Source organism: Trachinotus anak, unplaced genomic scaffold (assembly GCF_046630095.1).
Source record: "Trachinotus anak isolate AG129_WGS33_773 ecotype Australia unplaced genomic scaffold, CSIRO_AGI_Tana_v1 ptg000032l, whole genome shotgun sequence".
Classification (NCBI taxonomy): domain Eukaryota; kingdom Metazoa; phylum Chordata; class Actinopteri; order Carangiformes; family Carangidae; genus Trachinotus; species Trachinotus anak.
In genome coordinates this window covers 21,295,396-21,314,427 of record NW_027273883.1, presented here as the reverse complement: position 1 = coordinate 21,314,427, position 19,032 = coordinate 21,295,396, and the positions used below count along the sequence as shown (strand labels likewise).

At 42.6% G+C, this 19,032-nt stretch overlaps 1 protein-coding gene across 1 annotated transcript in view; it reads right to left on the bottom strand.

Annotated features, from left to right (window-relative positions):
* znf407 (zinc finger protein 407) overlaps positions 1 to 19,032 on the bottom strand; it is a 146,980-nt gene that overhangs the window by 23,443 nt on the left and 104,505 nt on the right. Inside the window, exon 9 of the mRNA XM_071470007.1 lies at positions 18,794 to 18,972. Within this exon, the coding sequence (XP_071326108.1) occupies positions 18,794 to 18,972 (179 nt within the window). The remainder of the gene's footprint in view (positions 1 to 18,793; positions 18,973 to 19,032) is intronic.

Below are 19,032 nucleotides of genomic sequence, written 5' to 3'. Positions count from 1 at the left end.
CCTAACTAAATAGTAAAACAAGTTGAAATAAAAGCTATTCAACTCAAGTCTCTTATAGCTATAATCAAGTCCACTTTCCTCTAATATAACAAGCAATGCTTAAATTCCTCTGGTGATAAAACTAAATCCCTTCGAAACAAAAAAAAAATATATATATATATCAGTTTCCAGTTTCACTGTGATTTTAAATTGTGAAAATGGCTCTGAGGCTCAAAGTTGTCAAGTACTTGCTTTGTTGTTATGTTTGCTTTAAACAAGTTTGGAAACATTACACTGCAAGTCCCTGCTTTAACATCCAGTACCAGGTTCAAAAATAAAGAGCCCCATTGTCCATGTTTTCCACTGTCCAGCACAGAGCACTTCACTCCAAGTTGCAGTCAACTGTACCACGCAGAGGGGCAGCACAGTGCACCAGGGGCATACATGGAACCAGAGTTTATCATGACCTAATCAGAGGGTGTGTTAGGGGCTGGTAATAATCAAGACCAATCACACCGCCTCCTCTCACTCCCTTTAAAAGACAGCTCTTTCACTATAACTTCCTCACAGTTTGGTAATGGAGAGGACAGTCCGGAGGAACTCTGAATGACACAGAACTTATCTTGGACACGCAGAGTTGAAGCTCTCAAATCCCCAAACATGCTGCTGCCTTTCACTGGACGCACTCATTTACTAGGAATAACAATAATTCAGTTTAGAGGACATTGGTGCTTTAACTGAACATCCCTGTAAAGATCAAGCTTATAATCTACAACTAAAACTGCAAATTTTTCCAGAGACATTATGAATGGAAACAAAGACATTGCGTGTGTGGAGTACATACGGCTGTGAGGAGGAGAGAAATGTTGAAATTGTGGTTTTCGTAGGTAAACCAGCAGCTATGTAAAGTACTGAGATATAAGTGTGATGAGGACAAGAATATATGTCTGTGTGTTTGCCCAATTGCTTCATGCTGGTTGCAGAAGTGTAAACAACATAGTGTGCACTATTTCACTTCATTTAGACCGGTAGGCACAATGGAGGAGAGAGTCAGGTAAAGCTTTCCAATATAACTTTACTCTGTCTTCCTGCCATCACTGCTATAATCAGGACAAAATCAATCAGTGTCTGATAAAAGTGAAACAGACAAAGAAAACATTTATTAACAGAGGTTTCTTAGATTATGGAGAGGTCTGTGTAAATTGGCTCCACAATTGTTAGAGAGAAAAATAGCACAGACCACAGCTGCCGCCCACTGCCTCAGACCAGGTCAGCAGCACAGTGAGCAAAACGCTTGGTCTTGATATCAAAACTTTGGTCTGCTACTTGATTTGCCAGTGTCACACTCTTGCTGAACCTCTCCTCCAAATGCAGCGCATGGAAAGTCACCAAAAAACAGAAGAGATGCAAGAAAAGGAAACAGGAAGATGAGAAAAAAAAAAACAATGCACCTCAGGAAAATGCTGCTTTGTGCCACGTGTTCACACAAAAATAGAGCTCTTATTCATTGGACGTGAGTACTCAGGCAACCCACCAGTAGCAAGGGAGAAAAAAAACTGAAACCCACTGGTAGCTGTCACGTTGTAGTTTAAGTCCATCAATGATGAGTGAGGTACAGTTGTAAATCCCACCCGTGGCAGGTGGGGTAGAGACTGAGGCCCGCCCGGTGAATGATGGGGCTGGTTGCAGTCAAATCCATCTAAATCAAAGCTCCAGGCCCTGTCTTCCTCCCTCCTTGGCTCTCTAAAGAGGCTCAGGAGTCATAGCTATCACTCTCTTCCTCAACACCCCCCTCCCAACCTCACCCCCTTTGCCTTGATTCGGCCTTTCATTATCTCCACCGCAAGATGGGGAAGAAATGGGTGGAGAAAAAAAAAACAGAAGAGCAGAGTGGAGAGGTCTGAAGAGGTTTTCAAATCCAGTGAAGCCTGTCACATTACAAAAACATGTCGCTTTAAACTAAATGTGAAATATCAGTAATTGAAGCCATAAATCCACTGTTGTGTTTCCCCTCACCTCCTCCTCCTCCCCTCTCCTTTCCTCTCTCACTCTCCAGCCATTCCTCCCTTGCTCTCCTTTTTTTTTCCGAGGGTGCTTTTGATGAGCGGTAAATTGGAAATTATTTTGTGTTGTAATGCCGCTGTGAAACGTCTTCCCATTACCATGCGTCACTCAGCACTGACAGTGAAATTACTCAACTGTCAATCTGGCTATCAAAAGAGGTGGGTGGGGGTTGTTCACGGAGGTGGATGGTGGAGGAGAAGAAGGGGGGGCGGGGGGGTTGTAGGGCGGGGGAGAGTGTTGTACTAGGAGTTAGAGAATGATCAATAAAGAAAGGATGATAGAGGAGGGAGGGGGGCAGAAAGAAGAAGAAGGGGAGTGAGGAGAGTGTTTGGTCCGTCATAATACTGATTGAATAAATCAAAACTATTGTGGAATTTAGCTGTCACTATTACCCTCCTCCTGAGTGTTCTTATTACCGTGTGTGTGTGTTTGTGCTTGCCGTGGGTGCCATTACTGGTGCAGGCACCATCTTGCAAGGGCAGCAGCAAATTAACCATAATTGCAGATAAGGGACAATAAGAGGGAGAAATGTATAGAATCAAGTAAATGGAATAATTCCTTTGTATGGCAATAATTTACAGTCTGAGCAAGGCTCCTGAACTAGCTTCGACTCTCTCCTGCTGCGTCCCAAGAATGCGTGTGTGTGTGTCCCAGAGGGCACAGCTGTGTTTTTGTTATTGTGTGTAACCACATTTCTCGTGATACAGCTGGGAAATAACAAGCTAGATAAAGCATTACCCCTAGCTGGTGATCATTATAGAGAAAATATCCACCAATATAACCAAAACGTGATTTTTTTTCAGTTTCCTACCTAGTGATTCTTGTTAGAGTACTCTTTATTCAGAATAATTACTCACTAAAAATTATCTTGTGAAGATTCATAACAATCTAAGGATGGATAAACTGTTGCTGCAAATAAAAAGAGGGGCAAATTGCCACTGGAAGCCCCGGCCTCACCTGCACCCCTGCATGTTATACAATAGTTCCTGAATGTTCCACTATTATTACTGCTGCAGTGTGTGTGTTGCTGTGATGTGTGTCTGTAATGACTGGTGTTTTCAGAGGTTCTGCAGTATATAGGGAGAGGGAGAGAGAGAGAGAGAGAGAGAGAGAGAGAGAGAGGAGAGTGAGAACTCCTTTATTGCTCAATGCTAAATTAATTGCACCAATTATTCACGGAGAGAGTTGTCTAGTGGCGGCCTTCGGGGGGCGAGGCCCTGACCGCTCTCCCTCATTTTTAATTGGCTGTCCTGTTGAATAATTGATTGGAGCAAATGTGAAATGGATGGGAAGGTCCAAGTGTCTTTCATCACAACGGGCCGGCCGCTCTGACAGCCGGCCACAAACAAACTCTGCTGCTGTACACAATAAACAAACCACACGCAGCTGAATTCAGCCTGGCTACTGCGGCAGGGTTAGAATAGCAGATATGACTCCTGTACAGGACACTGCCCTCCGAAACTAAGACAAGATGCACAGCACCAGTTAAACTGATACAAGGCAGGGCCGGACTCAAGCAGGGAGGGTTTGCGAGTGAGCAGAGAAACTATTTGTATCATGGTGTAAAAGCCATGGTAACCTGTGCTGAAATAACCTGAATTGGCAACTATATTTAATGTCAGTGAGTCAGACTCATGTGGAAAGAGGATTTCAGGGCAAATACGTACTTGTACAACTGATGCCTCAGAAACACATAAGATACAATACATAACATTTTAACTTAAAACCTATAGAATCCCTTTAACTTTGAGACGATAATGTGAGTGCTGGAAACAAACAGGACCTTTATACCTACATGCTACAATGTGGGCTATGTTTCATCAGGATGTACCGTTATGCTATGATGCAATCCCTCCAGCTAAACATATATGCTAAATCTTTTCCAAAAAATGGGAAATATAGTCCTGACACACACCAGTAACTGAAAAAAAACCCTATTTTTCTTTTTTTTTGACAGAAACTACATCATGGCATCTCAGTTCATTTAAAAAGCTAAACGTGCTACCTTAAACAGACAATGAGAATAGTGCAGAATGTATTTACAAAATTGCTACTTTAAAAAAGTGATTCTGCAGCACATATAAAATCCAGCACTCACAAATGCAGGACAACATCCAAATCTGTCTTTCACATACACGTTACCTCCACCTTTTTAGATGTGTCTCTCCCACTACCACAAAGACATACACACACACCTACACAAAAAAACACACATACACACAAACCCCTCGGTAATCAAAGGCTATTAACTCCTGGTGCTTTCGCAACAAAACAGATGTAAGATTCATGAGTCCCTGCCTGTGACTGTTGTCTTTGCCACAGGCTAGTAAAGAAACAATTAGTGCAGAGCTGGCCTCACTGTCCGCCACAATCAATAGTCCCTGATGGTCTTCTAAGCCTATTGACCGAGGCCTGCTCCTCTCCCTGACCCCCCCATCTGTAGCAGCCGACAGCAGCTTCAATCCACCTATCTGGACCTTGGGAGAGGGTTACCAGGTTAAACAAGGCCCGATCCATGCAAACAAGCATTTATTAATACTGTCTGCCTCAGTCTGCATTTGTATGCAGCGGGTGCAGTGGAGGGTTAACCTCTGTAACAGGTTATCAGCTATTTAGCTTGACACTAGAATTACTGTCTCATGGTTGTATGCCTCTGCCAGCCGGTCAAGTTGCAGTTTACATCCACGTCTGTGCAGGCTCATATACTGTGATATATGCAGTGAAGACTTTGAAGGAATTCAATATATTTTTTGATTTGCAACATAGGGATATTTACATAAAATTGATTTGACATAACTTTATTGAGCTTTGTTATTAAGCAAGAAATACGTTCACAATCTTCTCTTCTGTTTCTAAAGTACAGCGTTGAATAATGGCCAGAAAAGTGTTTTTGAATTCTGATGTCAGGGTTAAGTTGACCTTTGACCTTTTGGATATTAAATGTCATCACTTTAGAAATTTTGTCATAATTAGAGTATGAATTCTTGAGTTATGGCCAAAAACATTTTTTGTGAGGTCACAGTGACCTCGACCTGGGGTCAGAGGCCACGGCTGTCGCAGGCGCAGAGGCATAATAAAACACTGAAGGTTCGACATCAAAATAATGAAAGTCATAAATGAGTGATTTTTTGAAAAGAAAAAGATGCCAAAAGTCACAGTTTTACACATTTTTGTTCATATATTTTAAATGACTGTAACTAGAGTCTCAACAGGGATGTATTGTCTAATTGTCAGTGCAGTAGGTGTATGGTTTGAGACAATAACACTACTAACTACAGCATAATGTGCTCTTCACAATGGAGACTTTTTGTTGAACTTTAAAATAATTATAAAATTTAGCTGGAAAAACTGTACTGAAAAAAACATTTCAGGTCTATGTTTACCTTTGTTTTTGAGCACGGTGTGTGTATGTGTGTGGCTTATGCCAGTCCACTTACACACACCATCTTGTACCAATCATCTCACTTAACAGCACCCTCAGTGGCACTGAAGCAATCTGCTGATGTTACAGTAATTGTCTGAGTTTGTGTTTGTGTCCTGACAAAACCCTCCTCCTTCCTCGCATGTAACAACATCTGGATCGGTCCTACTCACTGCTCCCCGGCCTGCTGTGATGAGCCTCTCCTCCGCGCTGCTTGCTAAGGAGGAGGAGTGGGAACGGGAAAGCGATGAAGACGGAAGGGAGGGAAAGGTCGAGGCAGAGGAAGCGGAGCAGCTGTATGGATGAAGGGGCGGGCAGCGGTGAACAGGTGTCACTCCCACTGACGGGCTGGCTCTGTGCCCTCCACCCTGACCACCCGCCCCACCCGCACACCCACGCAGGGTAGTAGGGGTAGTGGCAGTTAGGAGAGCATCCATCTCTCACCCATCCCTCAACCTACGCCCACCTTCCTCCTCCTCCTCAGATGGCACCCAAGCCTCAGCTCAATCTGGCTGCTGGGCCCCACAGATTGACATACAAACACGCACACATTCGCTCATTAGCACACACAAATGTCTGTACATATTCATAAGTGTGTGAACAAGGCTTGTGAATGTATGCAAACTAACACACACAAACACCTATGCTCCACTTAAAGTCTTTTTCTTTTATTGTGCTCTTTTGGGATCAAGCTGTGCAACCTCTTCCTGGAACAGATAAAACTGAATTAAAGAATTGTTTTGGCTAGATTTAATATATTAGCATACTAGTACACTAGCGCTAAACTAAGATGACCATCAGTCTCTAATCACTTCAATGCTGTATTTTTATATCATAGCACAAAGCTGAAGCCTGAAAGTTGTTGGCGATGGCAGATTGTCAAAGGGTGAAGGAGTCACAGAAAATTTGTATCAATGGCTTTAAATTTTTTATTGTTTGTAAACTACCAAGGGCAGAAACTATTTTGATTACATTTTTTGATCAACTAATTATTTTGCGTAGTGATGTCAGTAAGCAGTAAAAAAATGTCCATCACAAGTTCACACGTCTAAGTTGACATCTGAAATTGTTTGTTTAGTCAACTGTCCAAAAATAAAAGTTTTTTTTTGCAATGACACTAATAAGAGTAAAGCAGAAAAGTCTTACTTAATTTATGCCTATTTTCAGCCACATTCGGTCTCAATCACTTTGTAGTTACTATTTACGTTGTGTATATTTTTTTATTTGTGTTTTTCAGTGTCCTCTTTTTAATCGAGTAGATGCTCATAATGTATGGTATTTTATTTTCTGATCTGCAGTATAAGTAAGAGTACTTACTTATAATACACATAATTTCTTGTACCTCCCTTTGCTGCTGTGTGAATTTCCCAGCGTGGGATCAATAAAGTTTATCTCATCTTGTCAAAACAGTTGTCAATCTGTTTTCTGCTGATTGAGTAATGGTTTAATTGTCTAACCACTTCAGCTCAAAGAAAGAAGACAAACCTTTGATCATGAGAAACTTAGTTTTGTATGAGGACACTAACACAGACACTAACGTTGTCCTCAGAGTGAGACTGAGATGAGCAGTCATGACGATTACCACAAGTAATCAAGCAAAAATGTCACAACTAATTAGGCAGTAATATAATGATGTTTGAAAATATGACCTGTAACATCTGAATGAGGAATAACTGTCAGTCAATCAATCAATCAATCAGCCACTCAATATGCACATGTATTTATTAATTTACTGTATCTATCATCTGTCTATATCTGTCCATCCATCTATCTGTGTCTGTTACAGCCGTCAGTGTGGTGGGAGGGAGGTGCAGGTGTGTGTATAAAGCACCCCCCCTCCCCCTCCCCCCTTCCCCTCTGCCCTCATCCCTCCTCCACTTCCCTCCCTCCGTTGCCGTGGTGAGGAGGGCAGTAATTACTCTGGTGTCAGCGTTGCTGGGTGCGACTCCTCCCCCGGCAAGGGGCGGCGGGCATCCATAACCCATCGTCCTGCCACGGGGTAAACGCCGGGCCATCCATCACGCACCCACTTGACAAATACCTTCCATAATAGAAGTTTATTTTTATGGGAGGCTGAATCAAGGACTTTCCCATGCATACAAAAACGTGTCAGAATTATTTATGGCTTGTGCTGAGATGCACAATATGTCATATCAAAGTCCCATCCTGCTTGCCGGCGCTGCTGGAAGCTGCCGGTGCTTGGCCTGTCGATATCTCCGCTCGCTATCAATAATGTGGAACACCGCCACGATAAGCCTCTGGATTCGGAGGTCATACTCGACACACACAAACGCACGTGCATGGGAGCTGACACACACAAGTACTCAGGCGTCACATGTATACATAGACAGAGACGCACAAAAAACTCACACATGATGACACACATAGATTTTTTTTTCAAATGCATTTCAAACTGCAGACACACGGGGGGGGATGCAAAAACACAGATGAGATGAGAACATCAATTCATACATGAGCCTGTAATCCCACATGAAATGTTTTTTTTGCACTCATACATAAAAAAACAAAACAAAACGAGAAATACCAATCCCTGCATGAATCATGTATGCTTTTCCTTTAACAGTTTATTTTCTTTACCTTCAGTTCATCCCCCAAGAATAAAACAATTACCCAAACAAAGATGTTCACAAGGCTGAACTTGACCCGCCGTGTGACGAGCAGGACCACCGATCGCCGTCCGTCAGTCAAAATCACCGCTCAGATCAGAAGAAAACAAAGCGGCATGGAGACGAGGGAGCGCGGCTGCCACTGCATCTTTGTGTAAGTGTGTAAAGTGTGTACATGTGCGTACGCCCATCTGTGGTGGAGTAATCTCCAACAGTACGAAAAAAAAAAAAAAAAACCACAACAACTTAAAGGAAATCCCTACACTGCAGTCTGCGAATCTGAGAGCTGTCAGTCAGAGTGAGTGGCAACCCCTTTCGCCCAGAGAAACGGTAATAAATTGGGTTTGCTGATAAGGCCCCGGCATCACCAGCACAACGTCTGACCAGGAAAAAAAAAAAAAAAAAAAAAGAAGAGAAAAAATGAGCTGCTTTTCCGTGGGCCACTTGAGTGCTGTCAATCAAGATGACTGGCAGGCTCACGTGTCGCCAGTGGAGAGAGCAATGGAGGGAAAAAATAGATTAATGTACAGAAGAAGGAGCATTGGGAAAGGGAGAGAGGGAGGAGAAGAGAGAGACAGCATTAAGCCCGGCTCAGAGAAAATGAATAAATATGATAAATATGATAATTGAAATGATGAGATTTTGGTACTTGGTATTGGATTCCGCTATGTGCCCAAAAGGATTAGTCCTTCATTCACTGTCATTTTCAGCCTTTTTGTCCCCTCACACACACACACACACACACACACACACACACACACATACACATACACATAATCACAGAGTGCCCACGCATGCAGACAAACACAAAACACATACATTTAACAAACAGATCTAATTCTACCAGGTGGTTTGTTGTATGTGTAAAACTCCGAGGCAGCAGGAGGTGATAAACCTGAAAGTAGCCGTCTGCAAACCCACCGGCAAAGTAAAAAAAAAAAAAAATGAAAAAACAACGTCGGCAGCAGCGGGAGAACTTTGTCCTGTGAAGACAGAAGATGTATGGCTCAGGGGAGATAGTAGCAACGGTAAATGATTACCTTTTTACAAACTGGGCCTTTGTAATAAAATGCGTAGGGGGGAGTATTATCAATTCAGCCGCCTGGTGAAGATAGCATTTCTGAAGCCACGGCGAGGCTGATCACTATCTAGAGAGGAGCCTGAATCTGTATTCCTCACTGCGAGTCCAGGAGGAAGAGGGGTCTGAGACCTGTTCGTGTGTGTGTGTGTGTGTGTTTCACTGAGAGAGACATCCGTTAAGGCCTCTTGTGCCTGCAGGCCCAGCCGTGACAGAACCAAGATCTATTTTTTTTACACCCACAAACAGAAACACATGCAAGAGTGCGTGTGTGTGTGTGTGTGTGTGTGTGTGTGTGTGTGAAATCTCTCATACGAGCAAACATACGCACTTAGTCCTTGGGGCCAAGAACTATAAGATTGGAGATGAAGTTCTGTGTGAAACTGTGTGTGTATGCATCTTTATACAGTATGTCTGTGTGCTAGCCTGAGATTCTCTGTTAGATGTCCTGATTCTGGAGAAAGACACTGACAGATGACATGTACACACACTCCAAAACACACACACACACACACACACAGTCTCTCAAACAACACACTTGTCTGATAGCAGTCAAACAGAGAGTAGAGACAACACAGAGGAGACAACAGACAGACCGGCAAACAGATAGAGAGACAGATAGCATGGCAGAGCTCAGCTGCTGGCACAAAGTCACATCACTCACTCTCAACACACACACACACACACACACATCACTGAAATGGTAAGAGATCATAACACACACAAACATACACGGCACCACAAGAAAGAGATTGATGCAGTGACGGAAGAGTAAGGGGGTTAAAAAATAGGCAGACAGAGATATCATATCATCGCAGCCCGCAGTGTTAATGCACACTGTTGAATTGTGGGATATTTATGATGTCCCCCATAAGTGTGTGCGTCCAAGTCTGTTTTAAAACACAACAAGCACATCACACTCCTGAAAACCTTAACCTTTTATCAACATGTACCAGAGCTCACTGAATGTAGAAGGTAAAACCAGCAATCTACAGAGTCTAATGAATTCATTTTTATAGAGTAATTCTTAACATGCGCTCACACACACACACACACACACACACACACACACACACACACACACAACACATAAGATACGTATGCCAGAAGACGGACCCACAACCTTCCTGGTCCTAGTGCAGTAACAGTCTGAGTAGGTCTCGTTATTGTATTTATAATTAAGGTGTATATAGTGTGACTGTTACACAGTACTTTGACTCTGAAGAGAGAAAATAACCACAATGACAATGAATTTTAACCTTTAACTACTGAAGACATGGATGTTTTAAAACATGGGGGTTCAACAGTAACAAGCAGAGAAGGTTTGTGGCTCCTAAACTTTGTAATTCTCTCCCTTTGGACACTGTGAACACTCAAGACCCATCTGTTTAGACTTGTCTTTGTTGAATTTTCTATTTCCTTCTATTTTGACTTATTTCTGTTTTATGGAGCTTTTATTCATGGTAAGACTGCATTTGTGTCTATCGACTTATTTCTTTTTGTGAAGCACTTTATAATATTCTGCTCTTGAAACTAAAAGTCTCAGCCTCTGACACTTTGATTTCAATTCTTCTTTTTCAAAGAGTCTCTCAAAAGTGCTCAAACGTTGTGGAATAATCCTTCAAAACCTAAAAAATAAGACCACGGCTAACACTACAAGAGGAATGTTGGAAAATACATTTAACAAGTTAAATTTATTGTAATGTATGTATGTAATGTAATAAATTCTTTAATGTCCAATACAATTAAATATTAAAAAAAAAAAATGTACTACTGACATGAACTTCAGTGAAGGCCAAGAACTTCGTTGGGTCAATTAAGACAGATTCCAAATAATTCTGTTAAACATCCAACACTAAAATAAAGTTAATTTTCCTTGTGCTCCTGAAATTCACTTGGCAGACGCTTTAGTCCAAAGCCAATTACCACAGGTAAATAAATGCCTACAGTAAAACAGACAGGTCGTCCATCTGATCAGCCGACCCAAGCACAACAATGAGGACCCAGCAGCTTCCAAACTCTGATCTCTAAATTTAAATGAAGTGCCCTGTTCAGATCTTTACCTCAACAGATATGCAGCACAGAGCTCTGCCATAGAAACACAAAAGTTTTCTTCCTCTCTTCATCCTCCTTATTCTCCTTTTCCTTTTTTTTTCACAGGTGTCAGAGGAGATTTCATGGCCTGTGCATATGTGCGAATTTGCCACACCCCTTTTGAGTGCTAATTTACCCTTTTAGGTTTAATCTCCCCATGAGTGGCTTTCCTCGCCCTTTAATTAGGCTATGGGGAGTCGACACTAACACTAAACACGCACACTTAGACTTCAAGACATGCACGCAGACTATTTCTTGGTACCACACACACACACACACACAGACACACACTCAGACACATACACTCAAATGCTGCAGAAACACAGTCTCAGACTTGAGACACGCTTTGTGAAGACAGTCCTCATCAGCCCTCTATGGGCCTCTTTCACACTCTAGCTCCCCTCAACTGCACCAGTCACCAAGACAGGACAGAGAAAAGGGAGGGAGAACAAGAAAAGAATAAAAAAAAGTGAGATATTCTGTACTTGTGAGAGGACAGAGAGAGGTGCTGGTGGTGAAGGCATTCATCTCTGAACTTTTTCCATTTCAAATCTATTAGTCAAGTTAAAGCTGCATTAAGCCACATCAGATTTTGGCAGACCCAAGTGGCAGTGGGAGATAGATGTTTTTTAAAGACTTCACTGCCCATAAATTTTCTAACAAGATTTTGGTGACATGTGCACTCATTGAACCCAAATAATGTGGTGAAAAAAAAACCTTTGCGACAGATTAGGCCCAGCATTCTCTTATGATAACGAGATGCTTGAATTTCACTCATCGGTTTCATCACTAAGTTTGTGATTTAGTCAGAAGGCAGGAGTGTTTTTACATAAAACTCTGGCTTTGCAGCCTTAATGTGGTCTATAAAATCTTTTTTTTAATTTGCAAATTGCAAGATTTGTTGTAGTACTACCAAGTAGTAGTCAGATCTTTGCTCTCTGTCACCCTATTTAGGGTCCTCCTGCTCCACCTACAAGTGGGTCTCTTAAAACACCACCTGTAACAGGAAAAATTTAACTCACAATCGCCTTTACTCTACCGTTTTCTCTCTTTTTCTTCCTTTTCCACAAACAAAGCCCAGATTTACCCAAACAAAACTGTGCACTAAAGAGGGAAATACAATAACAGCACTAGTGATAGTGGCTTGTTATGTTGGAAATAAGAGGGCACTTAATTGGGGTCTGATAGTCTAATAGGCAGCCCCTCTGATTACCAACTCTGCACATTGGCTTAAATTAGCCCACTGATGAGCAGCCAGGGGATTCAATTATGTTAGGGGAGAAATAAGGGGCCCTAATAGGCCACTGTATCAGGAAACATGGGACTGGGCTGGGCTAAAGCGCTGGTAATTGGTTGTTTAGTTGGGAAAGTTGAGGCTGTTGGTAATTAGAGATGCCGAGACGTTTGGAGAGCCACCAAACAGACGACACATGCAGGCTAGAGAGGCGAAGGAGGAAAACAAGGGTCCTTGCTGCAGTAAAAGGGGCAAAGGTCGCGATGGAGATCTCACAAGTGCACTTCAGCCAATGAGGACGTAGATCAGGGAAAACATGTTGGTACTAGGAGTGGTGTTGACTCAGTAAAGGTCAAGATGGGGCAAGCTGGGCTAAAACCGAAAATCAGCAGTCTGGCCTCGTCTCACAACCAGTGCTCTTTACAATTTCTGCTTTTCATCCTTATCTTTTCACTTCTGTCCCTCCCTTCCTTCCCTCCCTTCCTCCCCTTCCTTCCTTCCTTCCCTTCCTTCCTTCCTACCTTCCATTCAGGCAGGTTAGAAGTTAGCTGTAGCTGAATGTGTACACTGTCTGAATGGAGGGAGAAGGAGGATTGAATTATGGATGAGGCTTTATAGAAGCCGGCGGCCTGTCTGGTCCCATATTCACTGTCCCATACAGAAGGAGCAGCCCTGCCCATGAGCATCCCCACCACACGTCACTCACAGGGGGGTGTTTGTGTGTGTATATATATATATCTCTATATGTGTGCTTCTGCCCATGCTCTGTGTGAGCATACACAATTGTCTTGCAAAGCTACAGCAGATATCTTCACTTTTATCCTTTCATTAACAATAAAGAAGTTAAACGTTTCATGTGAACTGACACATTATAACTTCACTTTCCAGGAAGAGTTGTTCGAGAAGACATTTGCTCATTAACGACTTACAGCAGAATACAATTTGTGTTGCTAATAATAATAATAAAACTTATGCAAACTGCACAATTTCATCCTTTTGTCCTGCTGTTCACACTGTGCAACGGTTAGGCTGTGCCCTACATAAGCCATCTGCAACTTTTTACAATAGTGCAACATAAGCTTGCACCTAACATAACTGTGCCTTTGCAACACAGGGGAGCATATATCAAGTGTCACTGACACTGACAGAACTTGTCCAGAGGCTCAGACCGAGGCAGAAGTCGACCCACTATGTTTCCAGTCATCATTTACTGTCTGAAAAAATCTGTCTGTGAAGGTATAAAGGTGGCACAACCACAGCGTAGACATCACTTGACATTCGGAGCAACTGCTTCTCTGTCTCCACGCTGATTGGATGGGACCTGTCAGTTAAGGCTCTGAATGGCCACTATAAGCTGAGGAGGGGCTGTCGGATTGGAGCCGGGAGGAAAGGAAGGCAATGGAAGAAGAGGATGAAACAAAAGCCTGTTTGTTGTGGCTGATGTGTGATAAATGCAGTCAGTTGGGGGAGTTTTCACGCTCATTGGAGCAGGTCATTATGCAGGAATTGCTGCTTGCTCGGCCCAGACCGGCCCTGTATTGGTTTACTGAGATGCATGCAACCGACGGCGTGCATTTTCCTCTAAACCGCTTCGCTAACCCCCACAAACACACTCACACACACCCTTTGTTGCATGTCTCTTGGGGCCCACTGACATCGAGCAGCTGCTTCTCAACTGTAATATTGCAAGCAGGGCCACATGTGGAGTTTGTGGATGTAAAGAAAGAGGTTTTAAACATAAAGCAACAGTCCAATAGAGGGACATTTAAAGGTGAAGATGAAGAAGAGAACAGAGTTGTGAGTTCGAAACAAGTCACTGCAGTCCTCAAAGTGAGCCACTCAGGACCAGATGAAGCTGAAAGGTGTTCCTCCATGAGGGATTTGTCCAATTAACACCCCAACAGTGGCTTGAGCTAACCTTCAAGTTTATACATGCAGGCTTAGGAGCTGAGGAAATTAACACAATAACAACACAAAGCAGACACAGTTGTAAAAACGGAGTATGTCAATTTTTACAACTGCTCTACTCTACGAAAGACCATTTCCATTCCACGTCTCGGGTCATATTAACCAGATTTTAAGCATATTTCACATGTGGGAGCAGAAAAACTTGAAGAGTGATGAGTTAATTCATTGTAACGTCCATCATAGTTTGATCTTTTCTGTCATGTTGAAAGTATTTTATGCTTTTTTTTGGCCTCCCATTGAGCACACAAATCCCTCACTGGTGATTTCGAAAGATACAACTCAATAATTAAATTTACGCTGTGGCAGCATCAGCACAATGAGCCACGCTGTTCATCTGATTTTACATTGTACTGAACAGAATGACTTTTTTCATTACTGCCCATCATGTGAAGGCAACATAAGGAAGGTGACACAAAGACGCAGGTTCATCACTAACACTGATGACTTGATGTCCTATAGGTGTTTTTCAAAGAACTGTGATGCTTTTTTTTCACATATTTTTCCACATAAAAACATGTCACATATAACACATTGTTATTAGAAACAGATGTTGATTTTAACGCCGGTGTCTGTGGCTTCTTTCACAACGTCGACACAGTGTCATATGCGCTGGGATACCAGGACACATTTGCATGACATACACACCTGTCCTCCACAATCCAACGCGCTGCTGTAACACAATACGCAAGTAAAACTCAGGAGAGTAATGTTTCATTACATGATGAACAGAAGGTGAAAGAGAGGGAGGGAAGCCGCGGAGGCACACAGATGCATAACTTAAGTAAAAGCCATCGAAATCCATATTTGTTTACAGATTTGTTTAATAAGGAAAAATATATGCAAACAAATGAATTTGCCTGTGGTTGTAACTGTGTATTAAGATCATCACTTACAAGGCCAGGTCTCCTCTAGCCCTCCTTAGTAGCCATCCATCATGCATTATTAAGGAAAATAGAATCTGCATAAAGCAGCAACAATGCCTTGAAGAAGTTTATTTATTTATTTGTTTTATCTTTTTAGGCACTAAGCAGCACATCCAAGTACTCAGTCGCTGTTAGCTAATTACAAAGCATTTGATCTCTATGCCCCGAGGATGTGCAATTATAACCTTGGCTGAAAATTAGGGAAATATTTCACAATTAAAAATAGTGGAATGAAGATGCTCTGACAAAGCTAATGGCAACACCTCACCTGCGTGTGTGTTTTGGTACCGAACAGGACAGGAGGCTGATTTAACAAAGCCACTGCCCTGCAACTACAGCTGACCTCGCTGGAGGGAGATGGCAAAGGAAGGAGGAACGGTACCATTACCCCGACGCTGCACCAGTCACAGCGTACATGCAGCATTTTAACTAGAAAGAAAGTTCTAGCAGAGGGGTAATTTAGCAAAGTCGGAGCACTACGAGGTACCTGCTCTAGCTCTAGTTCTGCTGCAGTGCTATCTATGCCGAGATCACACAGATGCCGCCACTTCTTTCTGGCATATCTCTCTGCAGATCGCACAAGGAAGACAATTGTCATTACCATTTTATTAAAATGTGTCCTATCAGCAACATTTTCCCCTCACATATCTAACCTCCTTTCTTTTTTCCTTCTTTTTTTCCCTTCAAACTCTAATCATCATTCCCCTCCATCACTTGCTGGGTCTAATTCCCTCTCTTCCTTCGTTTGCAAAGGACCTCTGCTTTCATCCTTGAGAAGGGCTTTAATTCGAAGTGCGACGCTGAATAAAGAAGGGAAGACGAAGAGAGAGAGAGAGAGAGAGAGAGAGAGAGAGAGAGAGAGAGAGAGAGGGAGAAAGGAGAGAGAGAGAGTGATATGGAAAGACAGAGCAGCAACGGAGACGTTCGGGTGTCAATCAATACAACGCGAGGGGCTGCAAGGGCCCATGACTAGGGTGCGTTTGATCTGTGTCTTTCAAAGGGGGAACAGCGGGAAGGGCCATCACAGACGATTTGCCTCTCGCTGCTGGCCCTGGTGCCACTCTGACAGAGAGCAATCACAAGCAGGTTAATTCAACATCTACCTTCTTAATCTTTTTTTCCCCTGTCTCTTTCTTTTGGTCTCGTTCTGTCTACTTAGATGAAACACTGCTCTTTCTGCTACCACCACCACCTCTCTTTTCCCTCTTTTGAAAGAGGAAGAAATCACAAGTGTACTTTCAATGCCTTTTCACACCACCTATACTTTGGTTTTAAACAGGTTGAGTGTTGCTGATTATCTGCATTTCTGCTGTGGTTTATTTATGTGTTGCTATCATGAGGCAAAATTTCAAGCAAACTGTAACATGTCAATGCAAGTGAAGTGGGATCAGTAATTTCTCTCTGGAAACTGATTCAGTAAAAAGAATGTTTCCTCCAGGGAAGAGACACACCAGCTGCATTTTTGGATCTTTTCTTTTGCCGTCATTCTCTGGGTTCACATCTGTGTCAAGTGTGTGTCGAGATGACATCTTGAAAACATGCTGCTTAACTTGACTGAAAGAGAAGGTTATGTTTTCTCCAGATGACTGAAAGACGACCAGATAAGATCTGACCTTCATTTACAAAACTCTGTACCACAACGTATGCTGCCTGCTATAGCTGGGTGGGATGCCACAGCATTGGCCTGGACACACAAAGGAGAAACTCCTTCTTGACTTGGTAAAACTGTTTTGTTCTCATGTGGCCTAATAGATCAAACAAAATGAATCTTCTTCACCAAAGGTCAGCCATACATAAGGACAAACAAAGGTGAGGGAAATTCTAGGGTGAAAGGGTAAGAAGAGGCGTCAAGTTGTGCTTTGGTTAAAGGTGAGAGAGTACAGAGAATATGAAGGAGGGCGGTGTTTTTAAGAGTGGTTGAAGGTAAAAAGGTTGTGCAGGGAGGTTAGGAGGTGGAAGTAAAGAAGATCAAAAACAGAGGTAGGTCCTTGAATTTGAAGAATAGAAATTATACCAAGAATAAACCTGTTTCAGAAAATCAAAAAAAATAAAATAAAATAAAACATGATCTTTTCAGAGTCAGCACAAAGACACAACTCGGACCCATTCAGTTTCAATGAGAAATAAACCACAATGCAACCAGGATGTAGACATTTTCCAGTAAGGTCTGCCTGGCCTCTTTCCCATGGTTCTCCCGTCCAAGTGTACTGCTTTTATGTAAGGTCAGAGGGATAACAGGATAAAGGCTGTCCTCTCTGCTCCTCTGAAGGACAAGCACTCTGCCGATTGGATTTGGTGGCCTTCAAGGACAAAGGAAGAACACTGGGATACAAAGGAAGCAATAGAGGAGGAACAAGATTTCATCTGTCTCTGTGTCCTGAGTGATTGGCAGGGATGGCTAGACCAGCAATCTTTGAGTGCTGCCTCTTTGTGGCTGGGTGCCCTCCATCAGCATTGAATAGCAAGACTTGATCCACCAACAAAAACGCACTTGAGAATTCTGGTAGATCTGACCTCTGTGGGATAATAGAGCCCAGGTAGGTTGCAGGGGCAGCTGGGTGGCTTTATTCAGCAGAATGATCTCAGATGTTGATTCATCTGTGATTACAGACTTTACGTGTTTGTGTGAACAATAACGTAAAGATTACAGGGGCAACTCAGTAAATGGATGGTGGTATGGATGGGTGAGTCATTGAAACAGCAGAAAAATAGTGGATGGGGAACATAATATGTTCCCAGCTACCATTAAGGTACAAGGTACTTACAGGGGAACTCCAGTGATTTAGTATGTCACCTCCAGAAAGCTGGAGAAGTCAAAACAACATATTTTTTAATTTTTTTTATAAAAACGGGCAAAGCTGATGCAGCGGAGGGAGAGATATCCTGACCTGTAGTTCCTGGGGTGGGGAAAGCTCCACAAACTCTGGATCCAACACTTCCCATAATGCAACTAAATAGTCTTTTGGTAGACCTTCCTTGACTCTGCAGATACTCCTCATGACCAGTTAACTGATCATAATGAGTAAGATTGCTGAATGTGTATGACTGTGAAAATCAGGCAATACATTGCTGGAAATAAGCAGTGACCTCAAACAAACTTTAAAGACTGAAGTGTTCAGGATGTCACCAAGACGCTGTTGTTTCAAAATGTGGGCATATTCTGTGTTCAAGACTTACCTCTCAATAATCTTTCATTTGGGACAGGCATCTCATTGAATTACACAGATGTTGAGAGAGACAACACGCACTGAGGCAAGACATGTGCAAAGATAACACAGGCCTGCTGCTGTAGTGCATTAGTGGACTCTCTCAACCACTCAGCAGCGTCCTTTATAAGAGATAGGACTTATTTCGGAAACACTTGGGTTTCTGTTTTCTTACAGAGCCCACTCAGGAGCACATTACCTGCATGTAGGTAGGCGAGGTCTGGGTTCTCAATATCAGGGTGATTCTCCTTCAGGTGGTTTCTGAAATCCATGGGAGAGTTGGTGGCGTAGTTACATTTGGGACAGTTGTACATCTTCACCCCCTCGTGTTTTCCCGTATGGAGAATGTGCTTCCGGATATTCTCAGCACAGTTAGATCTAAGGGAGACAAACAAAGATAAAAGGCCTCATTCCTTTTTTAAAGATTTAAAGATGAGA